The sequence below is a fragment of the Lutjanus erythropterus genome, chromosome 19 (assembly GCF_056507025.1).
Source record: "Lutjanus erythropterus isolate fLutEry1 chromosome 19, fLutEry1.hap2, whole genome shotgun sequence".
In the NCBI taxonomy this organism is placed as follows: Eukaryota; Metazoa; Chordata; class Actinopteri; order Lutjaniformes; family Lutjanidae; genus Lutjanus; species Lutjanus erythropterus.
In genome coordinates this window covers 847,572-868,780 of record NC_139335.1, presented here as the reverse complement: position 1 = coordinate 868,780, position 21,209 = coordinate 847,572, and the positions used below count along the sequence as shown (strand labels likewise).

Below are 21,209 nucleotides of genomic sequence, written 5' to 3'. Positions count from 1 at the left end.
GAAACAGGGAGAACTTAAAGCCCTGAATATACTCCTGAACAGACGAGTATGTGGTGGAGACGCCTTGAGAACTGATTCTTTGGTTCCAGGTCGATGGAAAATGCTCAGTGCTGCAAGCCCCACCCACAAAGTTCCTGTACTTTTGAAAAGTACTACCAACCAAACCAGGAACTTTCTGGGGGTCAATTAATGTCCCTGGAACTTAATTCAGACCCTGGTCCCTGCAGTGGAAACACACTGAGTTCCTCGAAAGGTTCCTCGTCCCTGTGGACGGTTCATGTGGTGGAAACGCAGCTTTATGCCTGCAAGTGTTCTAATCTGCTGTTAAATATCAAAGGAGGAAGAAGAACATCTACGAGCTCGTCGAAACACGACTTTCAGTTCATGTCAACATCACATAACATTTTCTATTCATAAATAAAGAATATCGACCAATAAATCAATATCAGACCCCATCAGGCCCCAAACATCTGGTCTTGGTTGGGCTCTAAATGTTTCAGAAGTCTTTCAAATTTAACCAAAACATTTAAAACTTAATTATAGCTGCAGTTTATTAAAGGGACTAAAATATCTGATTTGTCCATCGTTCATGTAGCCCTGCTGTCAGTCCTTTGCCAAGTTCATTTACTTAATGAGTCTGTTAATTTGAAAAGATTATTTGTTTGTGTTTGGAAAGCTTTGGAAAAAAGTTCCTCTGCTGTAGACGTGACTGTGAGGCTGTTTGAGGAACAACGAAGGAAACAACGCAGGTACGAATCACATCGACTCGGTGCTGAAAGTGTGTGTCAGCGAGGGTCTGCGTGATGTAAAGTTCATCTTCAGAGTGTTTGCATGTGATCTCTGCAGACGTGTGCGTCCTCCACCTGGTCCTCCAGGCCACAACGCTACAACAACCTACAGAAAACCATCTGTGCATGAGTGGAACACGTTCTCCAGGTGGACTCTGTGGTACTACACCTCCATGTTGTCTGCAGCTGTCTGTGTGTGTGTCTGTTTGGGATTACAGTCCAGGCCTTCAGTGTGTACGACACTACAGGACACTGAGTGTTACATAATCCAGAATGTGTGTGTGTGTGTGTGTGTGTGTGTGTGTTTATGTCCGCCGTGTCAGTGAACATGTGTGTAACGGGCCGGGGTCGACCGTGTGTGACAGAATGGGAGCTCAGTTCTGCACGCGCTCAGTGGCTCGCTCTGCCGGCTCAAGTGACGGACAGATACATGACTCAGTTTGGGACACACACACACTCACACACACACACACACACACACACACACACACACGCAGGGGAAATGTGTCACGCAAAGAGCTGCAGGAGCGCAGATCTGCACCAGGTGTGTCTGAGGACAGGTGGGAGGAGAACAGGAAGTGCAGGACAGACTGTGTGTGTCCAACTATGAGACAATATTCAGGTTGTTATTAAATTTATTGCCTGCTATTTTAATGGTTGATTAACAAATAAAAATAAAAAAGTCTAAATTCTCTGATTTCAGCTTCTTAAATGTGAATATTTTCTGGTTTCTTTCCTCTCTGACAGGAAACTGATGATCTTTGAGTTGTGGACAAAACGAGACATTTGAGGACGTCATCTTGGACATTTTTTGACATGTTATGGACCAAACAAACTAATTGATTAGTGGAAAAATTGTTGCCAGATTGATCACTAGTTGAAAAATAGGTAAAGATATGGCAGAGTACCACAAAGCTGTACTCAAGTACAAGTACTGTTATATTACTCAATTACAAGTAAAAGTACTGGTGAGGGAAATATACTAGTTATAATATAATATAAAAGTTTTCCTGAACCAGAACTTGAAAACACTAATAATCGATTAATTGTCAATCATTTATAAGATACATCCTGACTGAATCCTGCAGTGTTTTGTTTTTCGTTTGTTCTAATTGGCCCGTGTTTTGATCAGATCACCTGATCAGCTACTAAAATGCAGGTGAAAGATTTGGATATTAATTCAAATTATACTCAGTACTCAACTATGATTTTAAAAGTAACTAAGTAGATTACATAGTGTAATGCACATGTGAGTATGAGTAAAAGAATATGAGAAGACAGAATAAAAACAATGAAGAAAGTAAAAAGAACAAAAGAGCTACAAGAAAAGAAAGAAAAAAGGATGAAAGAAAGACCTGAGATGAAGAGATGGAGAGAAATAGAACAATAATGTGTGTGTGTGTGTGTGTGTGTGTGTGTGTGAGAAAGAGAGAAAGAGAGAAAGCGCTGATGTATGAGTGGTCAAGTAGCTGTTACATCATCGATAACGAGCCAATTAGAAGGCAGGAGTCTCTGCTTCATTTCACTTCATGTTCTGAAACTGAAACGCGATTACATCATCATCTACACTCAGCTGTCAGTCAAAGGCCTCATGAGCTCATCACCGTGGTTACGGTATGGCACATGACCAATCAGCTGCACCACAGATTTCTCTCCTCCCAACTTTCATCCTCTGAACCCGACACGTCCACTGAAGGAGTGAAAACACTGGAGTGTGTGTGTGTGTGTGTGTGTGAGTGTGAGTGTGTGTGTGTGTGTGTGTGTGTGAGTGTGTGTGTGAGGAGGGACGGACAGTTAAAGGGTTAGATGAGACAGAAATGAGCGGTCTGCTCCTTTAACAGCTGAGCCTCTCTTTGTGTTCAGCAGCTGCTGCTGAATATTCATGAGCAGCACAGAATGTCTGCCAGCTGATTGGCTGTTACAGCCTGTCAATCACACAGTTTACATAATGGCTCCCCTCCCCCTCCAAATTATGAATATTCATATTAACGGTCGGAGCAGGTGTGTGTGTGTTTGGGGTAAAAAGAAAGGAGGTAGGAAAGAAAAAAGGAGGAAAGGCAGGAGACAAGAAAGAAGGGAGTAAGAAAAAAGAAAGAAAGGAGCTAGGAAAGGAAGAAAAGTAGGAGAAAAGGAAAGAAATGAGCAGGAAAGAAAAAAGAAAGAGAGAAAGACAGGCAAGAAAGGAAAGAAAGGATGTAGGAAAAGAAAAGACAGAAAGAAAGAAAGGAAGGAAGAAAAGTGTGAGAAAAGGAAAGAAATGAGCTAGGAAACAAGGACAGGATGGAGAAAAGGAAAGAAAGGAAGGAAAGGAAAAGAAAAAGGCCAAGGAAAGGAAAGAACAGAGAAGGAGACAAAGGTAGAAAGATAGCAAAGAAAAAGAAATGGGGGAAAGAAAGGAAGTAGGAGAAAGGAAAGAAAGGAATAGAAAAGAAAAAGAAAGACAGGAGCTAGGAAAGGAAGAAACTATTTTCATAATAAAAAATAATTAAGATTTCTCTGTGCATCTGCTTTTGCAAGGAAACACATGACTACTTCTTAATGTTACAAACTGTGTGAAGTCATCCTGCACAGGTCTCCTGACACACACACACACACACACACACACACACACACACACACACACACACACACACACACACACACACACACACCTGTAAATATATACAAACACTTCCATGTGTCTATAGATGAAATGTCTTTATATCCTTGAATTTAGTGCTTTATTGTTGTTTTTTATTGTCTCTCTTTTCTTTCTGTAGTGTCTGAGCTGCTGCAACGTGTGAATGTCTCTGCAGTGAATAAAATCGATCTTATATTAAAGAATAAATCACTTCAGTCTTTTAAACATCGTTTCATCGTCTCATCATTTCTTAAAGGTGATGATTTTCTTTATTTCTGACAGATGAGTCGTCGTCGTGATCTGACAGAAGAAGACTTCATATTAAACACATGTACTTAAATATCTGAAATTATGTGTCAAATTTTTCACTTTTGTATTTCAGATTGTTGATAGATCAATTAACTTTTACCCAAATTCCTAACTGATCATTGATTGATTATCATCAATACATAAACTAACACAGATGTCTGATTTACATCCTGCTTTCTACTTTATTTTTCACTGATGTTCTACTGGAGGTTCTGTTAATGACATCTTCTTCTGTAACAGTATGATGGTTTTCTAACTGGAGAACTGGCGCCACCTACAGCTTATATTGATGAACTGTCACTATAACAATCAGACAACAGTAGTGGATGGAAACAAGCATTCACTCACGTTTTCTTCAGCTGACTTACTTCAAATTTGTGAAACATTTAGATGAAACCACAGCTGGTGAAAACAACAACTCCCATGATCCCTCACTACTTGATATAAAAACACCTTGGCAGCAGAAATTACACACTGAGCATTTAAAGCTGCAGAAAAATCAAAGAAAAATGAGCCGTCAGTTTTATTATTATGATGTTCTTTATTGATCCTCTGAGTGGACGACAAACAAACGGAAACAAAAACCATCGACGCATCATAATCATCATCGTCATCATCATCATCATCATGGTCGTAACATTGAAACAAACAACCTGCCGTCACAGTGAACAGTCTGGTCAGCTCAGGTGAACAGATATGTCATCAAACTGAGCAGCAGCCTCGGCTCACCTCAGACTCAAATATTTAACATTTCAACACATGAAGAAAAGTTAGACTACGTTCTACGATGTTCTACGATGTTCTACGATCAGCGTCAAGAAGATTTAGAACCAAAACTGACTGATAACAAATGAGCTGAAATGAATTGTCACTTTATCTGAGTTGGAAGTGAGCTGAAGCTGCTGGTTAAATGAGGAGGGCTGGATGGACGGACGCCATCACCACCTCCTCCTCCTCCTCCTCCTCCTCCTCCTCACACGGCCATCTTTAGGTTTTCATCTCATCTCATGTGAACAGAACAGAAATCAGAGATGTGGATTCTTGCAGGGAGAAAAAACCGCTGAGTTGAGCTCCGTGTGTGAATCATCTCACCTTCTTCTCAGGACTTGCATGTTGTTATGAATCAGAATACTGGAGGTAATGATATTAAAATAAACTGTGTTGATTGAGGACGTGCCTCATTCAATTTTGCTACTGTTGATAACCCGCACCAGAAATACTTGACAGTTAAACTAATTAATATTTTATTAGAGTAAAGCACAGGTTACCTGTGCAGACTGCACACCTGCAGGACTGTAGGCCCCACCCCCTCCTCACAGAACGGGATCTTTTTCCACCAAAATAGCTCTGGTTCCTGAACCTTTGTGCAGTCTAATGAACCTGCCAACATTTCCACCAGTTTTGAGTGGAACCATTGTAATCACAGATGTCACCAGCAGAGGGCGCTGAACAACAGCTGCAGAATAAGACACGCCCACTTTGACTGAGCTAACTGGTTCTAGCTGGGAACCAACTTTTCAAGTGGTGGAAAAGTTCAAAATTAGCTGCTTGAACAGGAACCGTGTTGGTTCCTAGCTGGTGGGAAAGGGCCCCAAGATTTGGTAAAATGAGTTCAGTTCGACAGGACTGTGAAGTAGAAAAAGAAAATGACTCCGGCCTCCGGGTGCTAGCACTGCTAACGTTAGCCACACACGATAAATCAATACGACACCGTTTACCCGCAGACGTTGTGATCCTGCTCAGTTTGAAAACGATAACGCCGCTCATCACAGAAATGACTTCACAAAAAAGCTTCCACTCAACTTTGTTGAGAGGAATAGTTTCTGGAAGTTAATGGAACATTTTGAGCCTGGATACACGGAGCCGGATCACAAAATCAAAGAATGACAGCAGCATTTAAAATATGATTTGGTTTTTGAAGAAAGTGATTAACAATGCACCATTTTTTTCAGTCACTGCTTTGACTTTATTAACAGATTTGGTTCAGTTTTGACTGTTTTCTAAACGACTTTTTTTAAAATTAAAATATAAAAAGAGGGAGGTTTAGTCACGTCTGTAGTCCTGACGTCAGATTTCTCTGGTCTCTGGAGTTTCAGAGGTTCTGTGACGTTCTGTCAGAATGGACTAACATGGAAACTGAAGCAACTAAACCAAATGTTGCTGCTGAACCACCAAACATGCGCTCAGTCTTTTTATTCATTCTGACAGAAAAATGAATGACCCAATAACTGCAGGTGTTCGTTTTTTTACTTTTTCCTACAGAAATGGGCTTCTATGTTTACTTGTTTGTGCATTTTGTTGATCATAAATCACCCAGAGTGACTTTCAGCAGGATTAAAATGGAGGATTTTTGCTTTTAGTTTGACACCAAACCACAGACTCTTCATTCTTAAACTCAAACTGCTGGAAGAGGAGGAGAAAAGGAGAAAGAATATATACTTTAACAAGCCTTCCTGCTCACCTTTATCTCTGAGAATATATATTTGTTGCAAGACAAATAACTGATAATAAAGAGTTAATCATTTCAGTTTTATTAAGTGGTTTCCTCAGTGTGCCTTTAGGGGTGTTAACATGTGAAAACAAAGAAATCTTCAGCAGAGTCGTCATTTCACTTCTGCATTTACTACTAATAAAAAAAACAAAACAGTATTAAAATTAAACAGAGTGACATTTTCAAAATAAAAGGAGAAATAAAAATACAAAACAGGTCGAAGCTAAAGCCACACAGCTCCTTTGTCTGTCGCTACGTCTCTCTAAATTAAATCCACCGTTAACATTCGAGGTCCCTGCCGATGCGTTTGGAATCAGAAGCTGACTGTTCTGTAGCACTAGTAGTATCATTAGAATATGTTTACCGCTCTATTTCATCTGTTCAAGCTTCTATATACACATTTAGATTTCTATGTACAGCAACAATAAACGCCTCCACCGGGCGGCAGCAGCAGCAGCAGCTTCTCTCTCCGACAACAAACGACTTTTGTGCAACTTTTGTGTCGTTTCATTTCACTTTCTGCTCATCAGGAGGAAGTGGGGAGAAAAAAGAAAAAGAAAGGAAAAGCTGCTGTCAGAAAATAACGAACCGTGCGTTCAGACGAGCAGATTAACTGAGTTTTTAAAGGGGCATTCCGCTGATTTTAATACAGACAGTCTGAAAACCGGTCGCCTCGTGTCTTCTTTGTCTCAGAGGTCAAAGGAAACTTTGAAATTCTGCTCGTCGTCACACTGGTTATATCGCACACTGTCACAGAGTGTGATTGGATGGACTGTTGCCATGGTAACACTCAAAATTTACACTGACAGCAAATAAACAAAACAAAAAAAGAAGGGCTGGGCAATATATCCAATTAACAATTAATCTATTCATCAAATGACAGTACAGCAACAGGATTAATTGACTGATCAATACTAATTATTATAATCATTCTATATGATGAAGTGGAATGGATTTGTTATGTTTTGTCACCCAGCCCGTCCACAGATTGAAGTCTCTTTTCTCAGGTATAATTCTGCAGAATATTTTCTGTTCGATGTCTCAGATTTGTTTCTATTTTCAGACATTTTGTCCAGTAAACTGTCTTCAGCTGCAGCCTCTGGTCCAGGACACGCAGCAGGACTGACTGATCAGTCTAGGGCTCAACAATTTAGTATAAAATATATCTGCCATTTGCAGACAGCCATATTGTGATTTCAGTAAAATTTTGTTGAATTGTGCAGCCCTGGGAGGAAACACTGTTAATGTCGCTGCTTTGGGCTCAATTCTTCATGTAAACATGAATATTTTTAACGATGCACCAGGTTACAATTTACAGCATCAGTTCTCTGAGAGTCTCTTCCAAATCCAAGCAAAACTGGTATCATAACTAAAAGATCCCTAACTGAATCCATACTGAACCAAATCCAGGACTCATGGATCTTTAACGGACACAGAGCTGATGTATGAGGAGAAAAAAAAGAAATGCTGTCTGACTGCGTCGAGGAGAAAAAAACCCACAACATCCAAATCTAACAAACTGTGACCAGCTGTAACATGACGGTAACATGTGGAGGTTTTCAGGAAGCACCGGGTCAGCGAAGAACACTGAGAGCTGCAGTCGAACTATATACACAACAAACAAACAAACAAACAAACATCCCTCACACAGAAATGCACATAAAGTCTGAATTATTATCAGCTTCTGTTTTATCTTGTTAAATGTTTTTATAGGTGGAAAATAACACATTAACCTGCTGTCTGCTATTAGAAACAAATAACAGCTGATGAACGGTGTGAAGTGAACCGATAAACTGATAGAACTGGAGAACATGTTGAGAACGTTCCACAGAGAAACCGTTTATATTGCCAGTTATCTGCCGTTTGAGCAGAAAACAAAAACAGACCTGAAACACTTTGACATCTCTGATCCCGACAGTTCCACTCTGTGACGTTTAAATGCTTCAGTGGCTCTAAAGGGTTTGAACTCGTCAGTCCGACAGGCAGACGCTGTTGGTCAAAGACACGTTGGTGGGATCGAACCTGCGACTGCAGAGTAACAGAACAGTCCAACTGTGACGACGACCTGCCTGACCGCTACAGGACTGAAAACAAAGAGGAAGGGAAAAAAAGAAAACAAAAAAACTAGGAAGTCATATTCCACCAGTGATGCTGTGGGTCACCTGCAGAGTCCGTCTACGCCTCCGTCCACCCATCCGTCCGTCCGTCCGTCCGTCCGTCCGTCCGGCCGTCCGTCCACCCGTCCGTCCGTCCGTCCCTCCCTGGATAAGGTTGGTGGTTGCCGTTGGGGACCGCAGCTCCTCACTGACCCTCCCATCCTGCTCCTGCCAACAGATAAAAAGAAAAAAACGAATCAGACATTTTTAAGGAAACTTCACGTGGATCAATAAGCTTTCATTAAATATTAAAAAGACAAATAATGAATATTAAATAATATGAATAATATCTTGATATTCTTAGGCTTTACCACAACATATATATCTCAATATACACATTTTCTGTAAAATAACACAGTAAATTCTCAAGTAGTGATGATCTGATAGGATATGATGCGTTACTGCAGAGAGGATGAATGAGGAGCTGAAGCTGCAGCTTTCAGACTCTTTCACTCGGTTTTTTGTCTTGTTCTGCTAATCAACATGTTCAGGTGACATCATCATGTCCACTAACAGACATGTCTTCAGTTGAACATCAGCTCACAGTTTTCCACTATTTTTTGTTCATTTTCAGCAGCGACACTACGAGAACTCAACTGACCAGGCGAAGTCGAGCAGCAGCTGCAGCTGAAACTGAAGTCACACACTGATCTGAACGTCTGGTACTGAAAGGGTCTGAGATGAAGACACGTACCGTTCCACCTCTACTGCTCAGAGAAGTAAATAAACAATAAAATCATTCAAAAACATCATAAAAGCCTGATCCACACTGTGGTAGAAAAGAAGGTCTGTAGCTGCTCAGTGTCGTGTCCTTGGACTCAGAAGAAAAAATGAATTTTCTGCAGAACGACACATCTGAGAGGAGGCGTGCTCACCTGTAGTTTTCAGATCAGAGTGAGGCTGAGACTGGGTGGCGGGGAGGGGTGAGGGGCGGGGTCACTCTGAGGCGAAGTGCACCTCCGGAGGGGGGGGCTTGACGGTGACGGGCTGGGACGTGCGTCGCGGGGGCGAAGGCTTGGGCTGAGCCTGCTGCTGCATCGTGTCATAGTATGTCACACCTCCATAGGTCACCTGGGACTGACCCTGACACACACACACACACACACACACACACACACACACACACACACACAGAAAACACACAAATACATTTAAATCACTTCACACTGTATGATGATGACCAAACATCCAACATGCACCCGATCACACGGCCACGTCAGCTCGCCTCGTTAGAGCCTGACAGGAAACAGCCTCCATCACAGCATCTTTATAACTGCTCATAACCCCTCGTAGAGTTCATACCTGTGGACTTGGGTACATGGCGGGGTAGGGGAAGGTCATGACTCCAGGCGGAGGGTAGAAAGGGGGCGGCAGCAGCTGCTGTGGTTGCCCTGGCGACAGAGAAACAGGCGGAGCTCCATAGAGGGCAGGGTTAGCGATTGGACCGCCTGATTGGTGGGGATGGAGACCTGCAGAGGAGGAAGAGGAGGAGGCAGACAGATGAGAACCTCATAGAGAAAATCTAAAACTCGCATTGAAAAACCAGACAGAGAACCAGAATCCACTGACCGGGGTGGGGGATGTGCATCTCAGGTTGGACCAGCATGCCTTGTGGCGGGATGGGGGCGGGGCCATCCCCGTGGGCATAGATTGGTCCCTGATATGACACTGTGAGACAGAGGGAAGTTCAAAGTTACCATGACCAGCAGGACTTACACGTTTACTCAAGTACTGCTGTACTGGAGTACAACTTTAAGTTACTTTTACTCCTCAACACTTCAGAGGAAAATCTTTTATCTGTCAGCTGAAGTTACTGGTTTCTGTTAAAGTTACTGGTTTCTGTTAAAGTTACTGGTTTCTGTTAAAGTTACTGGTTTCTGTTAAAGTTACATTTTTATCCAAAATACATGATTCACTTTTAAAATATGAAGCACTCATAAACCAGTTCAAATAATTACCTCCAGTTTTACAACGCTGCCTTCTGCTTTCAATCAAGTACAATTCTGAATTCAAGAATTTTACTTGGGAAAAAAAACAGTTTCATGTGGGAATTATTTTCATTCTAGAAGACTTTCTCTCTACTAGAATCAAAGTATCTCCTACATGAAACTGCTCACAACAAGGTTTGTGGATTATCTTGAATTAACAAGCAATGATCTCTGGAAAAAGACGGCGATGTTGAGTGTTAAACCCTGAGGCAGACGTTTCTAAATCACTTTGATTTATTACTGCAGTGAGAAAATCATCACTGTCACAACCATGTATTTTTCCTGTGAGGCCAAACTGATGGTCAGTGGTGAAAGTTGTATATTTTTGTGTATTTTCACCCATATTTTGTCTCTTTTAATAAACTTGACAATTTAAAGTTAACCAAGCTGATAAGATGCTTTTACTCCTGGTCCAAAATGCAGGATCAAAGCAGAACCCTTCACTTTAAGACTGAAAACTGCAAATGCACAAACTGAAGACGTTTCTGCAACAGTAATGTTTGACCTTTGCTGACCTCTGCTGGTGAGCAGGAAGAAGAACCACACTGACTGAAACCTTGATGCTTTTCTTTAACAAGTTTTCTGCACAAACATGAAACCTACAGTTTCTCTCATGAGGGCTGAATACTGACACTGATCTCCTGATCCGATCTTGACTGTGTCCCATTTTATTTTGTTCTGTAAAGGACTGGAAAAGTTTATTATTATCCGTCCATTTTCTGTATGAATGAGGGGACTGCAGGGGGGTGGAGCTCATCCCAACTGACCTTAACTGAGATAAATGTGATTATCATTATTATTATTTCAACCAGTTGTATGTTTAACCAGTTTGAGAGCCTCTCTGATTGGTCTGCCCCTGATGTTCAGTGTTTCTCATCAGGTGATCATCTTACTGGGTTCGTAGTAGTGTCCCTCCATCACTCCCAGGTGCATGGGCGGCGCCGGCTCAGGTACGGCTCTCTGCCGTTGGGAGGAGTAGCGTTTGGCCCGGTTGGAGCCGACGCCCATCTCCTCCATGCTGGAGAACTGAGACGGGCCTCCGGGGAGGTGCATGGGGTTCGGGAGGCCTGAGGACACAAACATGAGTCAGTTTGTTTCTGCTGGACAAACAGAAGGTGACGTTCACTCTGCAGACATTAACTTTGTCTGATAACTCTGTCGTGATTCGTTCAGGATGAGCAGCAAATCACAACCACCGTCATCAGCACTGATCCTTTATACTATCAACATTTTATCTTATTCATTTTAAACACTACAGCTCTTGTTCACATAATACATCGATTTCACATTTTTATTGTGAATTTCTTTTTTCTATTGATGATTGCTCGACTATTGCAGTACTTGTTTTTCCTTTGTGTACATTTTGACTCTTGTGTATCACAGCAGATACCAAGCAGGAAACACGTTTCAGATTTTTCTGATCCGATTTCTGAAGAAACAGAATTTATTCCACACATTTATTTAGCCCCATAAGCTCAGCTACGTTGTGTGATAAGATTAGGTGACATAAGGTTTTGAGCCCTTTACACACACTTTTCTTAAGTCCACATTTCTGCAGACTTTGCCTGAAGGAATTACCCACAGTTCATACTGTGACGTTAATCACAATCTTACCATGGGAACCAGCACACAGTTTATTTAAAAAAACAAAAAGGTCAGAAAACCAAAAACAGAGCGAGTTGAGTCGAATGTGCCATACAGTGGAAAGATGGCAAAAGAACTGTAACTTCAATAAACTCTGGAGTCCTGTTCCCTTATAGTCGACTAAACAGCAAAATATTCATTTATTTATTAGTCGCACAAAAAGTTAACAACTTAAACTCCATTCGGGAGCTGCTACTCACCATTTTTCTGGGGCAAACGTTATTATACCACCCTTTTCTCTTGTAACACTGAAGTCACTGCTGCTAACTGCAGCTGCCATTAGCTAGTTAGCTCAGTTAGCTCAGTTAGCTCAGTTAGCGGTCCACTTAGACTGGGACACAGACTCAGATCGACAGAGGACTGAGAATACAGTAATGTTACTGAGGTGATTCAATGTCACAGGGACTCTGACTCTGTGGACAGTGAAGACAGTGAGGTCAGGAGGGACAGGAAGCCGTTGAATGGTGAGTTTGTAACAAGTTTATTTGTACAAATCATCCACTGTGTTGAAAAGTCTGAGAGTTTTTACATCAGTGAGGTTGGAGGTTATTTATTCAAGGTCACACTGTGTTGAAATAAATTAATTAAATGTTCTGTGTCCCACTGGTTTTAGTGTTGGCATGTAACAGGCAGGTCACTTGGCGAACCAAACATATACATCAATTATCCTAAATTAATATCATAAATGACCTACACCTAGTTGACCAATGGCTTTAACTAAAGAGGAAAATTTTAAGTCGCAGCTCTAAAACCCTGAAACAGAGGTAATTGAATGTACCTGAGAATAAAAGTTTAACATCCACCCAGGAAAACTTTCATTCATATCAGATCAATAATTTAAAACGATCATCAGGACGTACAGCTGTTATTGACATAAGTCAGATATTTACTCGGCAGACAGGAAGAGCAGGACTGAAGGACTCTGATCAGGTTATTGATCATCACAGAACAAACCGTCTCCACTCACCTCTCATCTCAGACCTCATGTAGGACGTCGGACTCTGGTTCCAGCTCTGTCCTGCCAGACTAAGTCGAGCCACCTCCGGGTCCAGCTCCGTCAGCGCTCCTCCTCCTCCTCCTGCCTGACTCGGCCCTTCGCCTGCTCCCGCCCAGCTCTTCCCTCCCGCGTTGCTTGGAGAGGAGGCGCTCCCTCCAGCTGCAGACTCCTCCATGGACGGCTGTTTGCTGCCCAGGTCTGCGGGCCGTGAGCGAGTCCTGCGAGCCAGCGAGTAAGATTTACGCTCCACCGGCCGCTCGGTGGGAGGAGAGGCTTCCCGATTGGTCGATGCAGCTGGGGACTGCAGGGAAGGGTCGGAGGTGGAGGAGGGGGAAGCCAATCCTGATGCAGGTCTGTCGGCGCTCCCTCGCTGATCCTGCTGCTGCCGTCTCGGCGATGCAGACTTGTAACCGCCCGGCTGCGACGTTGCCGCTGTCATTACAGTGCTCGGGTCCAGTTCTCGAACACCTCCTGGGCTGACTGTGACATCCTCGATGACCACAGAGGGACCGCCCCTCCCCCCACCACCACTACCACCACCACGCCCTCTGCTGACCACAACCCGGTCTCGGTCTCTGTCTGAGGGGTCAGATGGAGTTTTGGGGCCCTGTCGTTCTCTGGGGTGCATCTGGGGTGCGTTTGATTCGTTATTCCTGTACTGGGACTGGGGCGGGAGGTGCATTTGATTCTGGTGAGGGGGTCTGCTGCGGGAGGGAGGCGGTCTGGAGGGGTTGTTGCTACGCTGAGCGGAGGAGGGAGGGAGAGACGAGGGGGATGTCGAGGAGGGGTGGACAGATGAAGGTGGAGGAGCTCCTCCTCGGTTCAGACCTCCTCCTCCTCCACTCTGCCAGGATCGGACCGGACGTTCTCCTCCTCCGTCTCTCCATCGTTTGTCTCTGCTGGGAGACGTGTTCTGTCTGCAGGAACCAATGGATCAAAATGAGAATTTTCAGTGCTGTGACGACACTGGTAAGTTCTAGTTAGTTTGTAAAACTTGAAAAGTCATTTTCAACACAAAGATCAACCTGCAGAGAAATTATCCACCTGTGTTGGTTTCCTTGTTACCATTTTCAGAACTTTGCTTTTGGTTCCTTAAGTAACAGTCCAACATGAAAGAATTATGATGACACAAAGAAAAATAAAGCTGTAATCTGACTGGCGGTGCTCACCGGGGCCTGCGCTGCCTATACGATCGCTCTCCAGAGCCACCGCCGTTCCGGATGTCGTAACCATAGATGGCGATGAGCTCCTCGCGGCTCTTGGGCGCCTGCTCCTCCTCCCTGAATTTGTCGTGCTCCCAGCGACCTTCGTCCTTCCACAACTTCCTGTTTCGGCCTTTTGGTCTGACAGGACACAGGCAGGAAGACACGATGCACTTAAAGTCATATTCCACTGAAACCCTGGTGGTCCTGCACTAGCTGTGGTTAGCAGCTATCTGACTGTCAAAGAATGGTGAAAATATCTGTGATATTTTTAAATAACACTGAATGCTTAAATCATAAGTGGATTCAAAAGCAGCTTTGTGCATTAAGTGTCACTGCTGTTGGATAATGAGGACTGTCGCTGTTCTGCAGTGAAATATTTGCTACAGTTTGTCTCATCTGCTCCACTGTGGCAGAGAGGCAGCAGACTGGCTGCTGTTGTGTTTCATTTCTGCTGTGTGACAGGCTGCTGAATCTGTCCACCTCGAGTATAAAATGTTTATCATTACTGACAAACTTTCATGAAGATCGTTTTATAGCTTCATACCTCTCCTCCTCCTGAGCGTGTCCTCTGACGTCATGCTCGAAGAACAGACCCTTCCTCGGGATGTAGGCCGGGTTCTTTCTGTCCTCGTCATCGTCGAGCTTCTGACCGGGTTTTCCTCCCGCCTTCGTTTCAGGATCATCTGTCGACTCCTAAAAGTATGTGTGTGTGCATCAGTTAGAACAGAAACCAACAAAATGACAGCAGCGTCGAACAGTTCAAATATCTGCGGTCAATAATAACTCACTACAGAAGTTCAGACAGATGTTTTCTGAATGAAACGTCTGTAGAAATGTTCACTCTAACAGACTAAATATATGTAGTGGAGCAGGTTTTGTGTTTTTTTTAACCATGACAGACTCCCTCTCTCTCAGTGAGTCTCGGTGATATTTACTGGGTCTGTACCAAACAAGCATGTTCTTTTAATCTGAAGAAAATAATGAGGAGGCCAGGGAATCTACGCAGCACCACAATACTCCTTCATCTATATGTTTCTGTGCCATTTCAGTGGACAATAGAAGTCTCACCTGTCCGTCTCCACTCTGTCTCTCTCCTGCGAGGTTTCCTTTCTCCTCGGCTTTGCTCTCCTCTTTACTCTGCCCTCTTTGTTCTCCATCTGCCACCTCCGCCACCTCCTCCTCCTCCTCCTCCTCTTCATCTTCTTCCTCTACCTTTCTCGGGCTCTCGGCAGCAGAGGGTTTGGGCTCGCTGGCGGCTGCTGGAGGTTCTTCATCGCTGTAATGCTCTGCCTCTTCTTCCTCCTCCACTCCCTGAAGGAACACAGGAATATGTAGTTTAACTTTCAAAGGCCTCTTTCAATCAAACAGGCCTGAACAATGTATATTCATTTCCCAAGAGTTTCATGAGCGTGGGAACCCTGGCGTGCTGATTTCTGTCTGTTTTCAACACATCTCGCTGCAGCTGTAGGACTTTTTACAGCACTGATGTTGTTCTGATGGATGTCACTTAAAACAGTTTTATCCAGCTGATGTTTTACCTCTGAATGGGAGCCGTTCTCCTCAGGATCTGCACTGTCATAGTCTGAGAGGACAGCTGGACAAAACAGACAGACAGAGAAATATCATTTAGTTGTCGGGGTTCACAGACTAACAACTGAGGGAGCAAGAGGCTTCACAGGGATTCTGTCAAGAGTGAACAGGCCCAGTTAGTCAGCAAATGTCCTGAAAACAACCAGTCATGAACAGAGAAAAAGTTTCATTACACGATGGACAACAGAGATTAAATGACGGACCATCTCATGAAAATCTCTTACTGTCTCACATCAACCAAAGTTTGTTTTGATCCATGAAAACACTGACATCTTGGACATGAGGACATCATGTGATTTCAAATTGCTCTGAAGTTTTAATATAGAAGTTGGTGAATTTCTGTGCCTGTGTTGGTACTTTCTGAACAATACTGTGATTACACTGATTGTTATTAGAATAGTGATATTAAATTTTCATATCATTTCATCTCTCATAATGAACAGTTTGATGTTCTACAAGCGGAGTATGAGCCTCAGTTTGTTATAGTCCCACTACAATTATAGAATACATTTTACAAAGTATATTCTACAGTTTCTGCATGTTGCAGCTGATGCGGGTCGTGTTAAGTTACTGCAGATGAAAGCTCAAAATTTCCTGATTTTGCTGCTTCATAATAAGAGAATTAAGATGGCAGAATAACGGGGGACTTCTACTATGAAGAATTTACAGGAAGTAAAATGTTTATCCACTGTTCAGTTGCACTTCATCACCAAACACGCACTTTCACTTGCAAACTCCACTGTACTGGGCTGCAGCGTAGGAATGCATGATTTCGTAAAAACTTGGGGTTGATGAAACATCCTGAGCTCAACAAAGAAAGACAAAAAGGAAATACAGGCAGAGGGCTGCAGGCTCTCTGCACATACAGACCGGGGCTGCACGATTTGGTAAAAAAGTCAAATTGTAGTTATTTTGACTGAAATTGCAATTGTGATTAGTGTGAGTCATCATTTTTTATATCAAATTTTTCAAATTTGCTGGGAAAAAAGTATTAAAATTGTAATAATGTAACATTTGCTTTGGTCTGTGTCAAACAAACATGTCTTCTTACATTTGGAGAACAAGATTTGTTGCCCAGAGCATCTCTGCAGGACTACAATACTTCATTATAACGCTGTTTTCTTACAAATTTTTCCTTCTTCGAAAAAGAAAATTGTGATTAGGTTCTGTGATTTGGATACTGCATTGATAATTTTGTGATAAAACTGTGCAGCTCCACTGCAGCACTGAGTTAAAAAGCACATGTGCATGAAAAAGGAACAAAGGATGAGACGAGCCTTCATTGCCTCGACAGAGACGGGGTGAAAACAGTGTGATTACATCACTGCTGACCGGAGCTGAAGATGATAAATACTTCTACTACTACTACTGCAGAGTGATTTGACCCAGGAGTGAAGGCAGATTGTGACCTTCCCATTAAAGAAGAAAGTCCAGTGTTAGGGAGTTTTGCAAAAGGGGCTTTAAAGAAAAGTTACAATTACAGTATTTGAATCTATTTTTGATGCTCCTGGTGCCAGCTGTTTTCATTTAGAAGGCTGTGTGAAACAAACTAAAAGATGTCTTACCTTCTCCTACACCATCTTCACTTTCCTGCAAAGAGAGAAAAAAAATCAGCACCAAGCCATTAGATTTCCTGGAAGCATCACAATGAAACATATGAGCATCTTCAGGAGACATATCAATACGCTAGTGCTGCATTGATTTTTTTTTTCAACTTTTCCTCAATACAGGCCGCCTGACACTCGCATCTCACACACTAAAGCCTGATGCATCATTTAGACGACTGAACTGTTAGTTCCATGAAATGTTAGAAGTGCTGAAGCATGAAATCTGAGGTACAGATTTTCCCCTGAATACTGACTCCTGCTCCCACTCACACATGACCCCACGCACTAAATGTTCCTGAACATTTAAAGCCCAGTTCAGACCTGGTATCAACATACATCTTGGATGATCCAATCACAAATCAACAGCACTAAATACAGAGGTCAGCGTTACCATGGAGAACTGCACATTCTAACAGCAAGTTTGTTTTTTTTATAAATCCTGTCTTTTGTGTGTACCCCGCATTTAAATAAGGCCCCCCGTGTGAACAGGGTCTGAGGAACAGACTGCAACATTAGCCCTTTTCACACAGAGATCCCACAATATCACCTCAACGAAAGCCTGCCTTTAAGTCGGCTTTGTTCATTTACACAGAACCAAGCAGCATCGGTATTAAGCTGTCCCGGTGTGTCCTTTTACACAGCGTGCCAACATCGCAGAATCGAAAGAGTAGAAACATAAGACAACAGCACAGCAGTCAACCAGTGATTCTGCTCATCACAGACAGAGCTGAAGACTTTGTGAATTTATAACAAAACTTTTTATTTGTTCCTGCCTCTGCGTTACTTCTTCTACAGGTAAGTTAAAAAGATCACCTGGTGTGATGATCTGTGTGGAGGGATTTCTCTCCTCCTGTCTGTCTGCATGTCTCTCTCTCTGTGCTTAAAACATCTTATAAATACATGGAATAAGTTAGTCATTAAAGGATGCAGTCAGAAACAGCAGTGAACGTGTAACTCAGCAGCGTTGTGCCCCGCCCTGCCAGATTATCCTTTAACATGCGTCTTTTCAGCTCTGTTACTACCTCTCTTGGCAGATCAGAGGAGGAACAAAACTGTGCCTTTCCTCCTTTATACAGACAGTTAACAGTTAACTGAAATTTATTTGAAATCACAATATGTGTCTCTGCAACATTTGTTAAAGGGAGAATGTGTTAGAATAATAAACTGCTAATAGTTGTGCTGCAGAGACGTCCTGGCCTACACATCATATTCTACAGACTTCAGAAAACATCTTTGTTTGGTACAGATCCTGTCAAACATCGGAGCTTAATCATTTCAACACGTTTTTAAATTAAAATGAGAATAGTAATGTAAAAATTAGCACTCCCTCCAACAATCTCAATATTAGTCAAAATAATTGCAATTAGATATTTCAAATATATCAGAATTGTTCAGCCCTACAGACAGCAATGTGCAATATTCCTACCTTTTACACAAGCTGTGTAACAGGAGTTTCTGAAAGGAGTTTACATCAACAGGCTGTAAGGTGTAGCTGAACTGTGGGATTTCAAAACACTGACCAGCACTACAACTAACAGTTATTTTCATTATCGATTAATCATTCAGCTATTTTCACAACTAATCAGTAAACTGTCAAGAAATTTTGAAAAATGTTCATCACAATTCACATCCTCACATTTAACAGGCTGGAAAAAGCAAATGTTGACATTTTTCCTTAAAAATTACTGAAATGACAAATTGATTATCAAAATTAACAATATGGCATCCAATTTTTGTTCAGTCGACTTGTCACTGCAGCTCTAATGTTGACTTAAAAACATGGGTGAGAACATAAACACCCTCAGAAAGATCTCCATGATGTGTCACAGAGCTCTTTATTTTCTTGTTAACATCTTTTATGCTGTTTTTCATCTTGTCATTGCATAGTTTCTATTCTTTTGTCTTTTTTTATTTTGTTGCATGTATTTTGTCTTGTTACTTCCTGTTACATGTTTTATGCTGTTTTTCATCTTGTTGGATCTTTTTCGTCTTATGTTGTTTTGTCTTGTTACGTCTTCTTCGGGTTTTGTTTAGTCAATAAAGAGTCGAGAAATTTTGAAAACTGCTCATCACGATTTACATTCTCACATCTAACAAGCTGCAAATAGCAAGTATTTGACATTTTTTGCTTAAAAATGCCTTAAATGATTAATGGATTATCAACATAAGCAATATGGCAACCAATTTTCTTTAGATCAGCTAATGGTAGCAGCTTAAATGATGACCTAAAATACTGCATCCAGGGTACTGAGCTGTGGAGGGGAACACATACATGGTGCCACTGGACGTGGCGGATGGTCATCATGGAGCAGGAGTATTAACGGGGCCTAGCTGACTGTACACAAATATTCAGTCACATCACTGCCGACCAACACGTCACACACACCTGGATGGACACACTGTCGTCACAGCTAGATGAATAACGGGACAAACAGCCTTGTCTCTTCGGTAAAAGCTCCAGCACAACAAACCACCGGGGGAGAAGCTCGACACGGGGTTACGGTCAGACTTGTGTCCGAGTTAGTTAATGCGTTCCATCTGGCGCCTTTTCGTCTCCGTTTCACAAAGAGGAGCCACATAACGACAAACTTGGCCAACGACTTTGACTCCTGACGTTAAAAGTGGCTAATTTACCACAGCATAACGTATTGAAAAGTATAAATTTAGAAATCATTAGAATTAACGTACGGACAGCTAACCTTAGCCAACACTTTAACAGCTAACGCGGTCGTGTCTAGAAGGGAACCCCACATTCGCGAAAGATCTCGCGAGACTGACCATTTTAACCCAAACAACGATCTTTTCCAAACTCTTGCCTTGTGTTTATCTGTCCCTGTCCTTGCCCAGATCTTCACCACAGCGCTGCCACAATATCACACTTATTTAATTGTAATAATGTGACAACGGGCACAATCAGGAAACAGCGCCCACAAATCTCGCGAGAATGACACAAGCCTTGGGTTCCCTTGAAGACACGATCAGTGTACTGAGGGAGCATCGCGCTGTTTAACGTTCAGAGTCAAATTAACTTCATTATTTGCTGATCATCTCCTCACAGCGACACGAAGCAGAACCAGGACTCGGTCCCGAGGAACAGTTTCCATGGCAGCGGTCTCTGGAGCCCTCAGCCCGCTGAGCTAACGTTAACGTCCAGAGAAGACACTCACACACTCGGACTCGACGTCGCTCTTGGCCTCGACCCGGGTCGCTGTCGTCTCCGGCGGGTCTGGATCTCTCCCTCGGCTCTTGGTCGACGGGGACCCCGACCTCCCGCTGTCCGAACCCGAACCGGACTCGTCGTCGTCCTCGCTGTCCTGGGACGCGCGCCTCCTCCTTCGCCGCCGGTCCGCCATCTTAGGTCTCGAATGGTTGGAACCGGAAGGAAGCAAGGGATTGTGGGTAGCCGAGTTCTTCTTCACTGAGGCTTTAGATCGTTGTCAGTTTATCTATCGCCACCTGCTGGACTTCATGATGTTCTTCAACTGGACGCCAACATAAATAATGTTATTATTAATGAATCTGACATTAATATTTGACAATTTATTAAAAAAATCTATCCAGCCTGTATTCAAGCATCAGCAAAAGTACTTACCACTGCAAATATTTGAACTTCCTTTGAGATTTACCCCAAATTTCATGCTAAATATATGATAATTACCAAGTATCATAACTGAAACTTCTTGGAAATTATCCTAATTTATTGAAAAATTACCACAATGGTATTTAATAATTATATTCCACCACTTCTAAATAAGCATGGTAATTACCACCACCTTGCATGAAAATAACACTTGTGAATTATCACATACTTATC

The 21,209-nt window shown here is 42.5% G+C and overlaps 1 protein-coding gene across 1 annotated transcript; it reads right to left on the bottom strand.

Annotated features, from left to right (window-relative positions):
• Positions 1–5,954: 5,954 nt before the first annotated feature.
• Positions 5,955–20,769, bottom strand: casc3 (casc3 exon junction complex subunit). Its single transcript, XM_084743843.1, has 12 exons — positions 20,563–20,769; positions 17,354–17,378; positions 15,737–15,792; positions 15,267–15,509; positions 14,743–14,891; positions 14,163–14,336; positions 12,964–13,910; positions 11,246–11,419; positions 9,934–10,032; positions 9,667–9,833; positions 9,240–9,447; positions 5,955–8,532 (listed from the first exon to the last, which is right to left on the bottom strand). Exons 1-11 carry the CDS (start codon positions 20,746–20,748, stop codon positions 9,301–9,303), a joined length of 2,367 nt encoding a protein of 788 aa, XP_084599969.1. The 5' UTR covers positions 20,749–20,769; the 3' UTR covers positions 5,955–8,532; positions 9,240–9,300.
• Between the last annotated feature and the right edge of the window lie 440 nt (positions 20,770–21,209).